This window comes from Pteropus medius, unplaced genomic scaffold, assembly GCF_902729225.1.
Source record: "Pteropus medius unplaced genomic scaffold, Ma_sr-lr_union100, whole genome shotgun sequence".
NCBI lineage: Eukaryota > Metazoa > Chordata > Mammalia > Chiroptera > Pteropodidae > Pteropus > Pteropus medius.
Genome location: NW_024349796.1, coordinates 7,644,102 through 7,661,506, shown reverse-complemented (window position 1 = coordinate 7,661,506; position 17,405 = coordinate 7,644,102). Strand labels below are relative to the sequence as shown.

General features: G+C 48.2%; 1 protein-coding gene across 5 annotated transcripts in view; it reads right to left on the bottom strand.

Moving 5' to 3' along the window:
- Positions 1-17,405, bottom strand: part of SUSD4 (sushi domain containing 4) — a 102,836-nt gene that overhangs the window by 24,640 nt on the left and 60,791 nt on the right. For all 5 annotated transcript variants that reach the window (XM_039883326.1, XM_039883327.1, XM_039883328.1 and 2 more), the window contains 2 exons: positions 8,665-8,838; positions 4,632-4,820 (listed from right to left, as the gene is read on the bottom strand). In XM_039883326.1, coding sequence (XP_039739260.1) covers positions 4,632-4,820; positions 8,665-8,838 — 363 coding nt within the window. The remainder of the gene's footprint in view (positions 1-4,631; positions 4,821-8,664; positions 8,839-17,405) is intronic.

Sequence of the window (17,405 nt, the reverse complement as noted above, 5' to 3'; positions counted from 1 at the left end):
ATGTTTACTGCACAACTAGATGACTCTCACAGGCATTCATTTAAAATAGCTCTTTTCAAACTCGCTCTCATTAAATGTTTGACTGGTCCTCTCTAGATCGGATCCCATCTTTCCCCTCGAAATCTAATGGAAAACACTTCTGGATGAAGAACCTCATCCTGTAATATAACAGTTGGGCAAAGAGAGGAATCTTTAAGCAGCGTGGTCGCGACCCGAGACTCCAATTCCAAGTTTTGTCGTCAACCATCTGTCCTAACCTTTGCTACCCGGAAATAGGAAGCAGGTTTCCGCCTGGTCTCCCATGAAAAGAACAAGAACCCCGTAAATCCCTGGATAGAAACTTTCATTTCACAATCGTGGTATCACCTACCGGAACTTTCCTCCCCCCCGTCCCAAATGTGTGAGTGCTGATGCGGCTGTGCGTGCACATGCGGATGCCACCTGTAATAATGCTGGTCTCCGGATGACGGGCTTTGTCGTCTTGTCCTCCCCATCAGGATCTAAATCCTTCACAGGAAGGAATTATGTCCTCTCCATTCTTTGTAATGCCCCAAGGCCCAGTTCACTTTTTTTTTTTCCTGTGCCCGGCAGGTGTTCAATAAACACCACTGTCAGTGTAAACTGAGTTCTTAGCACTTATAAATGAGAAAATGCCCACATTCGTCGGTTGTTTTTATTACGATTTCTTGGATTCTGAGTATGTGTGTGTGTGGTGTGTGTGTGTGTGTGTGAAAGAGAGAGAGAAATGAGAGCCTCAGAAATGATGATGGTCCAAGAATGGAAATCATTAAGACACACAGAGATGAGGCTACGCACACAGACGCGCAGTGAGACAGGCCAGCCCGTGGAAACCCACAAAGCTCCTTCCAGGTCCAAATGTGTCTATTCATCTATTTTTAAATGACGCAGCCAACACTGAGGTCCAGGACTTTGTGATTCCGGGGGCTCTGCCCCCACAACACAGCTATGAGGGAAACACTGATCCCCCGGGTGTGATAGCTCGGGCTTCGAAAGACACGATCCACACCTTTGCCGAAGCTGCCAAAGCTTTTCCTTCCAAATTAGAACCTCCTTCATGAAGCAGGCGTCAATTAGGAGCCTATCGACATGTGAGTGTGACAGCTGTCACTCAACATAGGTGCCAGCCAAGCCTGCCCTCACAAAGTGCGCTCCATCCCACATGGCAGAAAGCGCCACGGACCTAGAGCTGGGGGGTCTGGACCCGTCCTGTCATTCTTCAAGGTGTTGGTCTCCTGGTCTGGGAAAGGAGACACAACTTGTAACTGTAACCAGCCCACTGGCTGAAGTCACCTCCACTGTGACATGGGAGACTAATGGTCACTTAGATGGCAGCAGTGACAGCTAGCTGCCACCCAGTGGACAGCAGGGCCTCCCTCTGCACTCAGGTCCCCTGTAGCTGGGATTTCTACAGGGAGAATAACGAGGCTCAAAAGACAAAGCCTTTCCTATGTGAGAATTCTTTTAATTTTTTTGGCTCTTTGGAAAAAAAAATGGCTATGAAAAGACCACATTGTTTCCCTGTTGGATTGTAAAGTGATCAGAACAAGTCAATCAGGTAATGGGCCTTGGAGCTTAAGAGCATGAGCTTTGAAGTGACAAAGATCCATGTTCGAGTACCAGCTCCCCAACCTACTTGCTGCGTGACTTTGGGTGAATTACTGAACCTTTAAAAGCCAGGGTTTGCTCATCAGTAAAATGGAGTAAAATATAGTTAAATGGAGTAAAATGGAGTAAAATATAGTCAAAGAGGTATAGAGAGTGTGTCTCAAACACTTTGACACATAGTAAGTTCTCAAAATTAAATGGCAATTATTATTATTGTTCAGTATTTCCTCTCATTACCTGAGATTCATTTTACACAAACACAGCTAAAAGTATGCAAGTAACCAAAATAGCATTTGAACAAGCAAAATAGTGTCACCACATATATGCATAAAAGCTTGGGTACTATCTTCACACAGTCCTGCCCAGATGCTCACTTATTTATTGTGACTTTGTACACAATTCCAAGAGCAAGGATAATGATGGACACGCATGGATCTCCTACTGTGTGCCAAGCACTTCACTGAATGTGTTCCATTTGTAACCACACTGAGTCCTCACAGTTCCAAGAGGTAATGACAGCCACTTCTCTCATTTTATAGCCGAGAAAATGGAGGCTGATAGAAGCTAAGTGACTCGCCCCAGGTCAAAATGATTAAGTCGGAGACGCAGGCAGTGAACAGCGAACGCAGCCAGGCCACTGCCAGCGCACGTAGCCTCCACGATCACCCTGCTGATCCTCTAGCTCCTGGCTCATGAAGTGACGGGCACACTGACAGCTAACAGATTGAGGGACTAAGAGTGAGACAGGAAATGAAAAGAATAAAGGCCCAAGGAGAAAGCACAGCTGTCTGGACCCGGCCACGGTAGGGGTCAGAACACCCTAACGCGTCGAAAAGCCCCAGGGGGTCGTGATGCCACAGCGCGACGCAGCGATTTTCACTAACGCCACCGAGAAAACTCACACGGTGTGCCAAGAAAGACGGGAAATCGGGGCGGGGGTGGGTGAAAGAGCAAAGGGTTCGACTCCCTTTCTGACGGTTCATCTCTGTTGACTGCCCTACGACAACATTGCGTAAACGAGGCGGCGCCTTTTGAAAAGGTGACATTCAATTCGAGCAAGAGCTAAAGAACTGCCAGCACCGAGGTACATCCGGCGAGGGTGCTGTGAACCCCGACCTCTTCCTTCAACCCGCTGCTTCTTAATTCAACCCAGTTTCTGTCAAGTCTTAACATTAAAAAAAAAAACCCTTTAGTCTACCTTTGCCATGTCTTTGGTGCCTTTAGCTAGGAGAGCATCTAAAGTTCTCACAAACCAATTCCATCAGATAATTTAAAGGGACCTGTATCGAAAATAAAGATGTAAAGATTTTTTTTTTTTAACTGAGGGGTGGCAGGGTGTTAAGAGGCCTTTCTAGCACAGGCCTCTGTCACCTTGGGTTTTCAGCGCCCTCCGTTGGCCATAGCCCCGGCTGGCAGAGGAAGAGGGGACACACGTTAAACCACGAGACACATTTCCCATCAGAAGCCAGGCACAGCTCCCTGTTCGTAAGCTCAGCTCAGTGCCCCTCGAAGTTCGATTTTGTTTTCTGCCCATTCACACATCACCTCTCCTGGGCTCCACAATAACTGCTTCCAAAGTCCCAAAATGAAGCTTATCAGAACGTGACGGCTCGAAAGGCATTTCAGCCAAACTTGAAAAGATTTTGAAGGAGGCATTTCAAATCAATAGCATCACAATCACGATCCCTTTCACCGATCCCGTATTCCTGGCTATCTGAGCAGGGAGAAACCTCCAGAAGCCCCCTTTCACCAGTGGCCCCGTCACCTTGGCCGGCCAGGGTGTCCAGACAGCAGAAAAGCTATCCCAGTGGAGAAACGGGGCTGCCCCATCACTCAGGAGCAGGGTTACCAGACTCAGCAAGTGAAAGTATAGGACTCTCAGTTATACTGATATTTCAGATACACAAAGAATAATTTTTGACCATGCCAGACAATATCTGGGACATGTTCGCATCAAAAAAGTATTTGTCATTTACCTGAAATTCAGATTTAAATGGGCGTCTTGTATTTTATCTGACGATTCTACTGCAGGTTCTGACCCTCCAGGGGATTTGGGGTGGGTGGGAAGTAGCCCAGGAGATGGGCCGCTCTGATTCCTCTGGCTGTCCCCTGCCTCCGCCACCTTCTAATGGGACCTCTTCCTGCGCTGAGGTGCACACCATAGAAATGCTACTTGTAAGAACTCGTCTGTCTCCACATTCTGTCGTGTCTTGTTTTGTTTCCCAAGAAAGTCTGCAGATAGGCTTTGAGGGCCTCCCGACCGGAAGGGTCCTTTCCGTGTAAAGACCCCCCTCTCCCACCCACCGCATTCAACAGACGCCAGGAAGCAGATCAGTGTTTGCTCTCTCCAATCGTAATTTCAAGACCTGAATTCACGCCGAGCCAGCTCGTCCAACGTGCCTGGCAGCAGCGGCCATGAACTCTGCGTTCTCAGACACTGGCCTGCTGCGTCCCCCACACTGCTTCATCCGACTAGCTAGCGATTACTCGTGACTCACACGCTAAAATGATCCCATATATTTAAGAAAAACGAGGAGGAAAGAGCTCTTCGTTTCAGGCTTCTGAGGGTGTGTCTGCAGCAAAACTATTTACGGCTACGCCATAAAATGCATGGGAATAGGAAGAAACATCCACACAACGATAAAAATGAGGGGTGAGATTAATGATGCCATAATATAATCTGTTTTCATTTGGTGCAGAGAAAATTAATTTTTGAAGACATTTCGCGGAACTTTGCAATATTTCACAGTTTAACCTGTGATGCCTGAAACTTTTCTCTTTTATCCCTCAAGCTCAAGGCCGGGGGAAGCAGGCTGTGTGTCTGGCTTTTAGGACGGCTTCATGGCAGACGACCAGGCTAACGGCCTCCACTCAGGACAGAGGCAAACACCGTGTCTCCAGGAAGCGAAAGCTACCGCCGACCGTATCGTCAGTGCTTCACCTCCCGACGAAGCACCCTCTTCGATCATGCAAAATTCAGCTTCCAAAAGAATGAGATGTCTTACCTTCCAGAGCAAGGCACCGGGGCGGGCCGGACGACCAGATCAGGTTGTGCAAGCACTCGAGGTAGTCCGCCCCCTCGAGTTTAAACCCGGGGAAGCAGTGATAGGAGATCACCGTCCCCACGGCGAAGGACGTCTGGAACTCGGAGATGTTCACGTAGCCGTTGGAAGAGGCCAGTGGTCTCAGGCAGCCTGGGACAGGCGGGGAAAAAAGGGAAAGTCTCTCTCTGTCATGTTTGGACACCCGGACGACGAACACAGCACTAAACGTTCCTCGGGCTCCCCCCGGACACGTGGCCTGAGAGGAAGGAACACACCTTACTCCTAAGTGTTCGGACTCCCTGCCTACTTACCTCTTCTCTCCATAATACGGATATTTGATTTTATAGTTGCAAATGGCACTGGAGGGTCAGAGTAGCGGGGCAGTGAGAGAGGGTGTAGCTGAGGATCCGGAGGCCCTAGCTGGTGGCTCCAGCCCTGACTGCACCTTAAAATCACCTGAGGAACGTCTAGAAAACACCAATGCCCTGTGCCCAGGGCCTTGTGCCCGGAGTCCGTGGAGAGCCTGGACACTCCGGTCTTTTTCAAAGCTCCCCAAGCAATCTTAATGTGTCATCGGGGTTGAGAAACTCTGAGGTGCCACAGAGGAAAAAGACACCCCAACTCTTTCAACAGTGGTGGTGGGGTCTTGAGTGGCCATGACGCAGACTCTGTTGCACTGCCACAGAATATGGAACCGATGGCTGCCTGACACGAGCAGATGAAACTTTTGAAAACCCAGCTGTTTTATGTGAAGTAGGTAAGGAACCCTGCAATGCAGCGGACCTCAAACGTGAGGACGGCCAGGACGGAGGGCCCATGAGGACACGGGCCGCTGGGCCCCACCCGAGGGCTTCCGGCTCGGTGGCTCCACGCAGCTCCAAGGACGTGCTGAGGTTTCCAGGTCGTGCTGAGGTGGCCACTGGAGGTCCAGGGACTCTTCTGCTTCACAGTGAGTCCATCCGGGCACGCGCGCGGACTTCTGCGTGTACTCCCAGTGGAAGTGGGGCCCGGCCCCCACGCTCCTCCTTCTGGAAAACAGTAGCCGCCTCTTTGTCTTGAAGCCTGTGCAGCCAGGGAATGTTCCCACTGGCACAGAATCTCGTTTTGTGCGGCATCCACTGTAATCACAGACTGGCTTCTGGCTTCGGCAGTTTCACTGGAGGGTATAATGACCCCACGGAGCTGGTGCTCCTGCCGGGGAGAACTAATTGCGTGTGAAGTAAATAACACGTGATGGAAATACCTAGTTTCCTTTCCAGTCACCAAGGACGAGTTACATCAGACGACGGCTGAACCCCTCTCCTCAGCTGACTGTGTTGCATGCTATACTAAGCTTCGACGAGCTGGGTGCTCAGCAGACTGCTCAGTCAGCATCCCAGTGTGAGGTCTGCGTATCAGGGCGAGACCAGGGTGAGGCGTGAGAGGCCCCCCGGGGATGCAGAATTTAGGGAGGTGCTCACGCTAGGGCGCAAGTGCTGACCCAGCACCGCTGTGTCTCGGGGCCACAGAGCTCTGAAGACACAGCAGACCGCCACCCAGAACCGCTGCCCAGAACTGGCCAGCGCTCAGGATGGACCACTCTGAAAGGTGAGGGTGCTCCCACATATTTTTTCTTGAGCTGAAAATTGACAGTGTTTCATGACAAATGTGAAATGTGTGTGGGAAGGTTGGACATCAGGAATAAACAGAATCAATAATTCTGATAAAAAAAAGATAAGCAAATCAATATTAGAACAAGTGACTGGATTAGAACCTCTATGAATAGTCCAGAGTTGGCACCAATGGCTGTGTCTGTGCCTCCTCCCGAGGAGGGTACAGTTGACCCTTGAGCAACGTAGGGGTTAGGGGTGCTGAACCCCTGCACAGTCGAAAGGCTACGTGTACATTTTGACTCCTGAGAAAAGTCACTTGTCCCTCAGTATCATGGATTGGTTCCAAGATCCCCCATGGAGACCGGAATCCACAGATGCTCAAGTCTCTTTCATAAAATGGCACAGCCCAACACACTGTAGTCCTACGCTACCCGCCTGGATAAACTGGCTTCCCCTAAATAAAACTAACTCTGACCCACAGTGAGCGGGAGGCTTCAGGATGCCACTGTCCAAAACACGAAGTTCCATGGAAAAAAATGTCCCTTCTCTCCCAGACCCAAAAGGAGGTGGAAGGGGTTATAACCCCAGCTGTGAATCAGAGAAGGGAAGATTCGCTCACTCCTGCTTGGAGACGGCCCGTTCTAAATATAACGAACGGCAGAAAAGCGGCTTCGGCTCAATCATAGCTCCGAACGATTTCCATTTGCACTTGCAGGTGAGAGGGGACGGCCTCCCCAGGCATTAGCTCCTGGGTCTATAGGTGCAAATAAAAGTTAGAGAATGAAATGTCACTCTGAGGACCAATTAGATTTCCCCTGGGGGCTGGAGAGGTGTCAGGCGGCCGGAGGCATCACGATTCCTCGTTTCTCATGCTGTGCCCGGTGGGGGCGGCGCGCTGAGCGGGGCACAGACCAAGGCGACCTCCTCCCGGGCACAGAGGACTCTGAGGAGGGAGGAGGGAAGATGAGCCGGGGGGTGTATTGCTGTCTGAAGAAGCACACCTCCCCACAGCAGCTGACAGGCTCTTCTGTTGTCCCAGAACTATAAAAGCTCTGTTTGGGCTGAGATTTGAGGGAGGGGACCTGGAGGGGAGGGGCGAGAGGGACCAGACAGAGCAAGGGGAAAGCTTCTGTCTGAACTCCTGACCACGACACCCCGAGATGTCGGGGCGCAGAGCACACCTAAGGAAGCATACTGTATTTCAGTGCCATAACAGGAGCAAGAAGTGGCTGCATTCCGAGGCCATCTCCTTCACCATGACTCAGATAGGGCTGCAGGACCGGAACCAATTAGTGGTTAATAGAGTTCATTTGAATAAATAGCCCAACCTCCAACTCGAGAGCCAGCGGGCGGATTTCGAGGCTGGTCTCTGAAAGTGTAAATGAATTACGCCTCCTTTGAAAATGTAATCTAGAACAGGCTAAAAAGCACGGGAAGTTTGGGGGGGCGGGGTGAGAAAGCAGGGCTGAGAGGGGCTGAGCTGCCTCTCTCCTCCTCACCCAAAGCCTTTCTGTCTTCAAGGGGCCGTGACTCGTACGCTCTCACATAAGGAAATGATTTATTTCCAACTGCGGGGCACGAAAAATAATATCAGAGTCTGCCAGCTATGATTTCCAAGCACAAAGTTAACATTTGTCTCAACTTGAATGTGCCGGTGCTTTTAGTGCAAATAAGATTGTTCTCTCTCTCCCCTGAATTTTTAATTATGCATCGGCTTCTTGGTCCTCTGGTCCGAGTCACATGTCAAACAATAAAATCGGAATTCATGTGAACTCGAGGGCTTAGTTTCAGAAACCAAACCCTGCATGTCGGCTCAGGCTAATATTTAAAAAAATGCAAGAGGATAAATATTCACCGTGTGGTTTGGATGAAATTTGAATTTGATTATTTTTCCGTTTCTCATACATTATAAAAAGAGATACCATTATTACGAGAAAATAGCCTCTGTAAGGTTGGCTTGAAACATATTCTCAGCACTACTGAAATAAGTATAAATGCTCTGTTATTTCCATTAAACACACGCTAGTTCATCATTGCGTTCACAGCCTGGTTGCAAGTCGCCTCGTTCTTAAGCTCCTTGTGGTTTCTTCGAGTAAAGGAGACATCCTGTGTGCTAAAGAATAAGGCCGTTTCCATATATACCTTAAAACGGTGCACGGGGCTGGAGAAAAGCATCAGGCGTGATGCGGGGATTCTGAGAACAGAGCTGGACGGCCACAGCGGAGCTTCGGCTGGACCGTGTGGGGTGCGGGTGGGGGGCGGCTTTGTGTTCCCCTCCGTCGTTCTTATTCTGTTAGAGAAACACACACGCGCGCACACGCACACGCACACGCACACACACACACCCCCTACAACACAGTCTGGGTGAAAAACAGCCAAGAACCACAACCTCTGTCTCGTACCTTGACAGATGGGCAGATTGTCCCACGTCCCGTCCTCACGACATAACGAAACCAGGTTGTACAGGTCGGGGTAACGGATCTTGAATCCTTCGTGACAGGTGATGATGAGCTTATCTCCGTGTCTGTAAGTCTTGTTACGAATGTCAGCATCCTCGATTTGAGGGATGCGGCAATCTGCAGTCGTGGGGAAAGGACACGTTATTTTTGGAATTTAAAGCGGTTGTGGTTCACGGCTTCACGAGAAAGCTCTTACTTTCAGACCCGGTCTTGACCTACGCAGCGATCTGATAAATGACTTCTTATTTATCACTAGGCTCATGTCTCAGTGACGAGCAGCAGAACCTGCTACCCAGAGATACAGGAAGACGTGGCTTAGGATCCAGCCACAGAAGGAACTTTGCTGGTGACACTTCATACTATGCAACTGAGTTTATGGATGATTCTGAAAATAAGTGAAGAAAGCCAAGAGTCGGGGATTCGCCCGAACTCTCTATCCAGTTCCACACTTGGTCGTGTTTGTGGACAGCACTCCTGGCTGGTCCCGCCCTGCCACGGCCTGTGGGGCCAGGGCCTGGGCCTGGTAAGCAAATATGCTTTGCAGAACAGCAGGGGGCTGAGCTGCGGTTCATTTGCTATTAGCATTTCCCATCCTCCTTATCTGTTTTTGAAAAAGATGATCAATAGAGCAGCACGTATTACTGCCAATCTTGCAAAGGCTCAGAGCAAGCAACCTACTGCCGCCCAAACATGGAGTAAGAGCAGAATGCATGCGGATGGGAGGAAGCCGTGAGGCTGGGCGAAGGGAGGAGGGCGGGGGAGGAGCCCGTGCAACAGAACGACAGCAAGATAAAGTGAGACGCATCCGTTATAACCATCGATTTCTAACTGTCCCGGCTGCCAGATTACCGCACAGGCATCGTGATGCATCCTGAGCCGCCAAGTTGGGATCCTCCCTCTCCCACCCTAAACACCACCCAACTAATCCCATCTCCGTCACATCGGTCACAATGTGTCTCTCTCCATTCTTTCCGACGCGTCTCTGTTTGATGTGTCTGATTTTCCATGCCTATATGCTTGAAAGCTTGAGCTATTTATTTCTACTTTTAGAGTCAGGCAGGCTCTGACTTACAGATGGGCTATGGTTCAAGTCCATTGCTTCTTAAAATTTTTTGAAACAAGGCAAAATGCAAGAACAGCACTTTGACAGTCATGGGAACTTCCTCGGGAATTTTCTCAATGCTCTAAAAGATTGTGGGTTTCTCAGCCACTCCCCGAAGCCCTCCAAATCCACGATGTGGTTGGATTGGTAGTAACAGGACCCCCTGACCGTCATTTCTCTAAGCTTCGAACTGTCAGCTCTGAGGTGCTGAGCCTGGGAACCCTGATGTAGGAAGGAAGGAAGGGAAGGGGCAGGGACCGACTGGTGGATGGCTCTGGGGGCCGGGGACTTAATTGGCTTTCAAAAGAGCACTTCCTAGGGCTGGGTTTACTGGGACAATCTGACAACAACAGACTGCAAACAAACAAACAAACAAACAAAAAACCAGAATATTAGTAATGGGAAAGCCTCAGGCAGAAGGGGACAGCACTGCCAGAGGACGGTCCTGTCAGCTGGGACTGATGGGGTGGTGGCCGTTTGCTGTCTCGTGTGCTTCAGCAGAAATCACATGCAGGCAAGGGCTGAGGTAAAGGCAGCCCTTCACCTCAGCCCTTGACATGACCACTAGCTTGAGAGCAGTGGAGGGAATGTCTGCATCTGACATTCCCTCCAGGTCTCCAGGCCTTCGTACACACCTGGCAAAGAGGAAACGCTGAGGGGGCCGTGTGGACCTCTGCCCGAGAAACTCTGAACACACGCCCGCCCCACCCCAACCCCGGCCCCCACCACTACCACCAAGAAGCTGATTAACAGGCTTTGGGGCAGCCCTGGTGGCTAAGCCGTCCCCAGAGGGAGGCCATCGTCACTTCCCCCTTTGCCTGTGGATTTCAACGGAGAAAGTCTTGGCTGGAGAACTGTGTTCTGGTTTCGATGTTACCTCTCACGTTTGTGTTTCAGGCTGTAGAAAGGGGTTTTCTAACTGTTCATGTTTAACCAATTGTTTTTCTACTAGAATACCTGAATTTCCCCTAAATCGAACCCAGAGGACTTCGGACAAGAGTCACGAGATAACCGACAGCTCTTTGCACACTACTGTTATCTTCTCCTTAATGGAAAATGCGAATTCCATTTTTCCATGTCGCTATGCAGGAATTACTCATAGCAAATAAAAACACAGTTATCGAGTCACCCGTCCGTAAAATCTTGGCTGTAAATAGATCCTATGGCAGTAATTTATATGACTTAACAACTATTTTTCATGATTGATTTAAAACTTATTCAAGAATTAGCCAGTAACCTCAGGAGGCGGCCAACTATATGTAGTGAATTTAATGGACAGAAATATTCATTTGGACACTGGGGACATGTGGACAGTGGTTGACCAGTAGCCTGTTTCCAAGGATGGTTTGTCCGCATAGTGGTCTATAACATAGAATGCTTTGGACGTCAAATTAGAACTCCCAGTTTCCACAAACAGGAGTTGGGGACAACTGCAGAGCATATGACACAAGGTTCAAAGGGAATTCACAGGCTCCCAAATCCCAGTCATCATGTATTCTACTCAAAGAAGAGTCACCGTAGGGAGTGACACAAAGCCAATTCGCTATGTGAGTGGAGCCACATACCAACTGGGAACTCAGAAGTTGAAGTTCAAACTCCACCAAGGTGGAGCGGCCAGGAGAAGCTGTGCTCTAGGTATGAGGACAAAACCGAAGTAGACCAGCTCTTAGAGCCCAAAACGGAACCGTCACAGGGGACAAGATCAGCCCGCGCCTCCCAACCCCTTCATCCACAATGTCTGGCACCTAATCCCCCGCTGAACGCACGCGAAGTGGGAGGAGGTTGTCGCCGGCAACAGATAACTACGAACCTTATTTCCATGGACAGAAAGAAACCAGGATCTTTAGTATCTGAAAACAAATTTTCATCGATTCTAAAATTTCAAATAGAAATAACGTGACTTTCCGATAATCAAAACTTATGCAGACAGGACACAGACAGGCACCTTGGGGGTGTAACCTGGGGGATATTGAACGCTTCCATTCCAGAAACCACCTTTCACTAACCTATCATTATTTTTGTGTCCTATAACAGTGGGGATTTAATATAATAAATAAATAGAAACATAAACAAATAAAAGGGGTTAAGGGCCCTAAGGCAGTATTACACATTTAGATCTAAATACAAATTAATTGATTAGACTAATTAGCAGAGGGCAGAGTCCTAAAGGATGGAGTAGAAATAGTAAAAGAAACTATAAAAACTATATGCCATGTGTTAGGTTTGCTTTCCTTTAAAATGTTAGTTATATGTGAAAATGATTCTGAATCCTTAAAAATGCTGACTTTTGACATAGATCTTCCCCAAAAAGTATTCCCAGGAACATGAATACATGATTCACGCTCAGCGATTCACAATTCATATTAGCATATTAAAGGGTCTGAAAGCCTTGCTGTGAAGAATGGATTTTATTCAAATCGGCATTTGCAAAGCATGTTATTTATTCATCCATCTATCCATCCATATATCCATCCATATATCCATCCATCCATCCATCCATATATAATATTCCATCATCAAATAAATAAATCCATCTACATACTATATCCATCCTCCATCCATCCATCCATCCATCCATCCATCCATCCATATATCCATCCATCATCCATCCATCATACTGTCATCCATCCAAATATCCATATCCATCCATCCATCCATCCGTCCATCCATCCATCCATCCATATATCCATCCAGGGAACTGAGCGCTGACTCTAAATCTAGTATGTACTAAGTACTGAGGAGAGAGAAAAAGTCAAGGATCTTACTCTGTCACTACCTGCGGGATGGTAGACCGCTAACAGACAAATGAACAGATAAATGAGTCAGAAACTAACGGGCGACGATCACTGCTATGAGGAACACATCACAAGGTCACGTGCTAGGGACTGACTCAGGTGGGCAGCCCTCTCCTTCAGGCAGACAGGAAAGACGCTTCTGAGGAAACGACATTTATTAAGCTGAGACCGAAGGACGAGGAGAAGCCGACATGAGTGAACCTGGAGAAGAGCATTCCAGGCAGAGGAACGGCTAGTGCGAAGGCCAGCAGGAAAGAGTTGAGCGTCCTTGAAAACATGAAAGGAAATTGGCGTGTCTGGGATATTGTGAGCGAGAAGGAGCTGGAAAGGCCAGACCACGTGGGCCTTAGATTAGGGATATGGGTTTATTTTAGCGTGATGGGGAGCTGCTGGAACTTTCTAGGCTTGGCCCATGACATGCTCTGATTTATATCCTAAAGGGTTTGCCATATGTGCAGGTAAGGATTAACCTTGTCCAAAGAAAGGCTGGTGGGGGGTGAGGCTTGGTCCATGCACTATCCGCTCCACTTTTGGAGGGGCTGGAGACTCAGGTCAGCCACACAAGTAGTCAAACACCTGCAAATGACCAAGCCCCAATAAAACCTCTGGACACCGAGCCACAGGTGAGCTTCTCTGGTTGTTAGCGCTCCATGTGCATAGTCACACATTGTTGCTGGGAGGATGCGGGGGGCTGTCCATACAACTCCACTGGACAGGATGGCTGGAAGCTCACTCCTATCAACGCTGAACATGGGCCTATCCTGCAATTCTACCCTTAGACATAGCTCCAACAGAAAGCTGTATCTCCATTCACCAAGAGGCATGTTTGTGCATGTTCGTAGCAGCACTATTTATAAAAAAATACCCAACTGGATAAAATCTAAATTTCCGTTGTCATCAGAATGTTCAAATTATGGTCTATTCAGATAACAGAACTATGCAACAATGCCAATGAACGAACTACAGCTACACGCAAAATAATATGCACGAATTTCACAAACATAAAGTAAAAGAAGTCCAACATAGATTAATCCTTGCTCCAGAATCCCATGTATATAAACTCAAAAATAAGGCAAAGGTAAATTAAACTTAAAATAGCGCCATGTTTAGGAAGGTGTACTCCTGGGCTACGCGGTTACCGTGGGCGTGATGGCCATGACTCGGGGAAGAGGTCCCCTCTGAGGGCGGAGGAGGAGGCTTTGACCGGGAGGGGGCTTCTGGGGTCCCAGCGCTGCTCTGGGTCTTCATCCGGACAGTGGTGTTTGCTTTGCGATAATTCACTGGACTGTTTGGTTTTGTGTACTTTTCCATGTATATGTTGTGTTTTACGAATTTTAAAAAGGTTAAAAACAATAACAAGAACAACAAAATCAATATAGGAAGAGTAAGGACACTCGCTGGAAAGGTAGTGATCTTTCCCAACTAAACTGGGAGCCTCTGGGCCTAGGGCGCTTCGCAGAATTTGGGGGAACGAATGACTAAACATATTGGGGTGCCATTTAAATCCCCAGAAACATAAAATCTTGATTATTTTCCAGATAATTTTCTGAAGGCAGTTGGCCTCATATAGATACACAGGTTATTGGAGAAACTGGGTTTAGTTCAAAGAGTTTTACCCTAGAAGACAAATCTACTTGATTTCTTGCTTTGTTCTTGATAAAAAGAGTTGTAGCTATTTTATCTTTAAAGAAACTTTGAGGTCTCTTTCCACCTTCCAGAGAGTAGCTTTCACTTTCAGCAACAAGGAAGTGACAGAAAGCACGTGGTCGCCAGAGCTGGGCTCACAGGGACAATAAAAAAAGGCAGTCCTAACGCCATCCTTGCGGGCTGACGACACACAGAGGCTCGACCCTACATCTTGATGTTTTACTTGTCGAGTGCCTATGGCAAGTATCTCAAGGTGTGCTCTGAGGCCCACCAGCAGGCGGGTCTCCCAGAGGTGCCCACTAAATTCAGATTCCCGGTGCACGCAAACCCCAGAGGAGGCCTGGAAATGTGCCTTTTTAACAAGCCCCCTCGGGCAAGTCCCATGAAGTCAAAGGCTGAGATCTCCTGCTGCTGGGAGTGACTAGATTGAAGACAGCAGTCCAAATGCAGAGGCTGTCTCAGAGTTAGCAAGTGCCGCCTATCCCTTAGCAGCTGTGTCCGACAGACCTGATAAAGCACAGAATCTAATCGGCGCGGGCTGGGAGGCAGCTCTGTACCCGAGGCCTCTCGCGCCCGCAGCGCCCCCCTCTTCCCCGTGGGGTCGGAGGAGCCCTGCGTTAGTAGGGGGACTCTCAGGATGCTGCCACAGCTGCCCTGACCTGCTCATCTGGTGTGAGGGAAGATGCATTTCATCTGTACTGGGTTTGGAAGGACCCCATGGGGTGGCCCTGCATTTTTCATAAGCAGTCAACCTAATTCTGGGTAGTTTCTATTGCGAGCTTGTGAACAACTGCTTGTTGGGAATTGTCGCAATCAGCTTGGTGTCCAAGGTCACTCACAATCATGTCGTGGCCTTTCTACAGGATCTGACAAGGATCTGTACATGTGTTGATGCTGTTTTTCTGCATTTGCCTAATAATTCTGTGACTTAAAGTGACTCCCCACCTCTATGGCCCCTGTATAGATAGGGTGAAATCTCAGCACTCACGTGACACGGGAGGTGACATGAGGCATCTGGTAAAGGCTGCTACGATTTGGATTTTCCTTCTGCGTGTGCAGGGGGCTCGGCTGCTCAGGCTTGTGAACCCTTGTCTGTAGCAGAGCAGCTGTCACCTTGCCACGATTATAACTGATCATTCTGTCACTTATCTTTGTTGTATCTGCCCCCATCTGACCTGACCTCGTTTCCTGTGGATATTTTTTATTTTCCTTTCAAGTCTTGACCACATTTAAGTCAAAGAAATCTTTTAAAGAACAAAAACCAAACTCACACCAAAGCCACAAGGGAGAGAGAGGAGGGAAGCAGTGATTTCTGTTACAGGAAGCATAAATAAGAAATGACGGGTGTCCTGGAGACAGGGAGGGGCATCTCAGAAGACAGAAAATGAGAAGAGACTGTCTTAGGGGAAGACATGCAAATACTTGCCCTTGTGGGCACAGGCTGCTGTTTCTGATAACCCATGTCTGAGGCAACAAGAAAGAAATTTTAGATGATAGAAAATGCGCACAAGAAAGGGATTCTAAATAAAACATTTTTTAAAGCATCCATCCATCTGTTCTGGTGAAGTCTCTGGAGCTGGGAGACGACTCACCTTAATATAGGAGTAACTCCCCTCCTGTTGAAAAAATGCCTGCACCACAGTTTCAATGAATAAAGGAGTCATCTGCCATCTTTGCTGCAAACTTTAGCTGATGAGTCAAGTTGAATCTTTTAATTAAAAATTGATCGTGTAATAACAATACTTAAACTCGTAGTGCACCTTTTCCCCCCAGAAGCTCAAAGAAACTTCTTCACATCAAATTATTCATCTCCTATAGCAATCCTGGTTAAATCTATGGCCCTCGAAATATTTTAGTAAGTACCTAAAAATAATGCTTGCTGAATGAATTCATTTTCTTTCCCTGTTGGTACTCTGCAAGGTACTGAGCCCAGAAGGGTTAAGCACGGGGACGTAGCAAGCTGGGGCAGGCACAGGGACTGCTGTCCTGTGCAATGTTCGACCTCATCCACCCCTGGACAATGAGGGAGATGAAGTGCAGGTGTCAGGGATAACCGAATTCCCTTGGCGGGGGGTGGTTAGAAATACCTCTGTTCGATCTCCCACTGCCCAGAACAACTAAAATCGAATGTCTTGGAGAAAGTTCCAGGCACTGTTACTTCTGAAAGTTCCGCGGGTGGTTCCGGCACGCAGCCCGGGTTGTGTACCCCCAGCGTAGGAGAGTCAGTCCTGAACTGCGAGTCAGAATGTGGGTCCTGATCCCGGTTTATGTGCCACATGACTTGTGTGAGTCACTTAAATGCTACAGGCTTTAGTTTCTTCGTTGTAAATGACAATAGTGACATCCTCTGATGCTGAGAATTAACGATCCCTCAGGAGCTCTGTTTAACACTTAAGGAAGTCATGTTCTCTTTCCCCTTGTAAAGCACTATCAGACCATATCCCTGCCTGAGTGAGTCTCAAACTCCTTTTTTTTTCTGTGTTTAAGAATCAGTTGAGAGTTAAAAAACATGCGGTCCATGGCCTCACTCCGAACATTCGAATGCGGGAGGTCCGAATGCACGCCTTTAACAAGCTCACGATGCAAGCAGGCCTCGGCGCGCATTTTGGGAACCAGAGTCCTGCGTGAACGGGACTCAGTGTTCATACAGAGAGGTGACAGCGAGGTGACGTGGCCTGAACGGGCCTGTCCGTAAATTGCCATTTAACTCTGGGAAGGCTCTTTACTTCTCCGACACTCAGTTTTTCCTTTGGTCAAACGAAAACTAAATCAGAATGAGGGCCTGGATTACATGATTTCTGTGAGTCCCTTCCGTCCTGAGACCCAGTGATGTCATTTACTATGACATTGTGCTGTTTGTAACTGATCAGAGTCAGGCTTTTGCCACAGAAAAAGAAGGTAGAGGAAAAAATGCTGGCTTAGAACTAGTTCCATCTGTGCTGCTTACTTATCAGCTACGTGACCTTGACAAAGTAAGCGAACCTGTTCGAGCCTGTTTCCTAATCAGAAAATGAAGATGACCAGAGGGGAGCGGGGGGAGGAGAGGGGGAAAAAATTAAAAAATAAAATGGTAAAAAAAAGAAAGAAAGAAAGAAAATGAGGACAGTAAGACTCTTCCTGTTGGTGGTTGTGCATGTTAA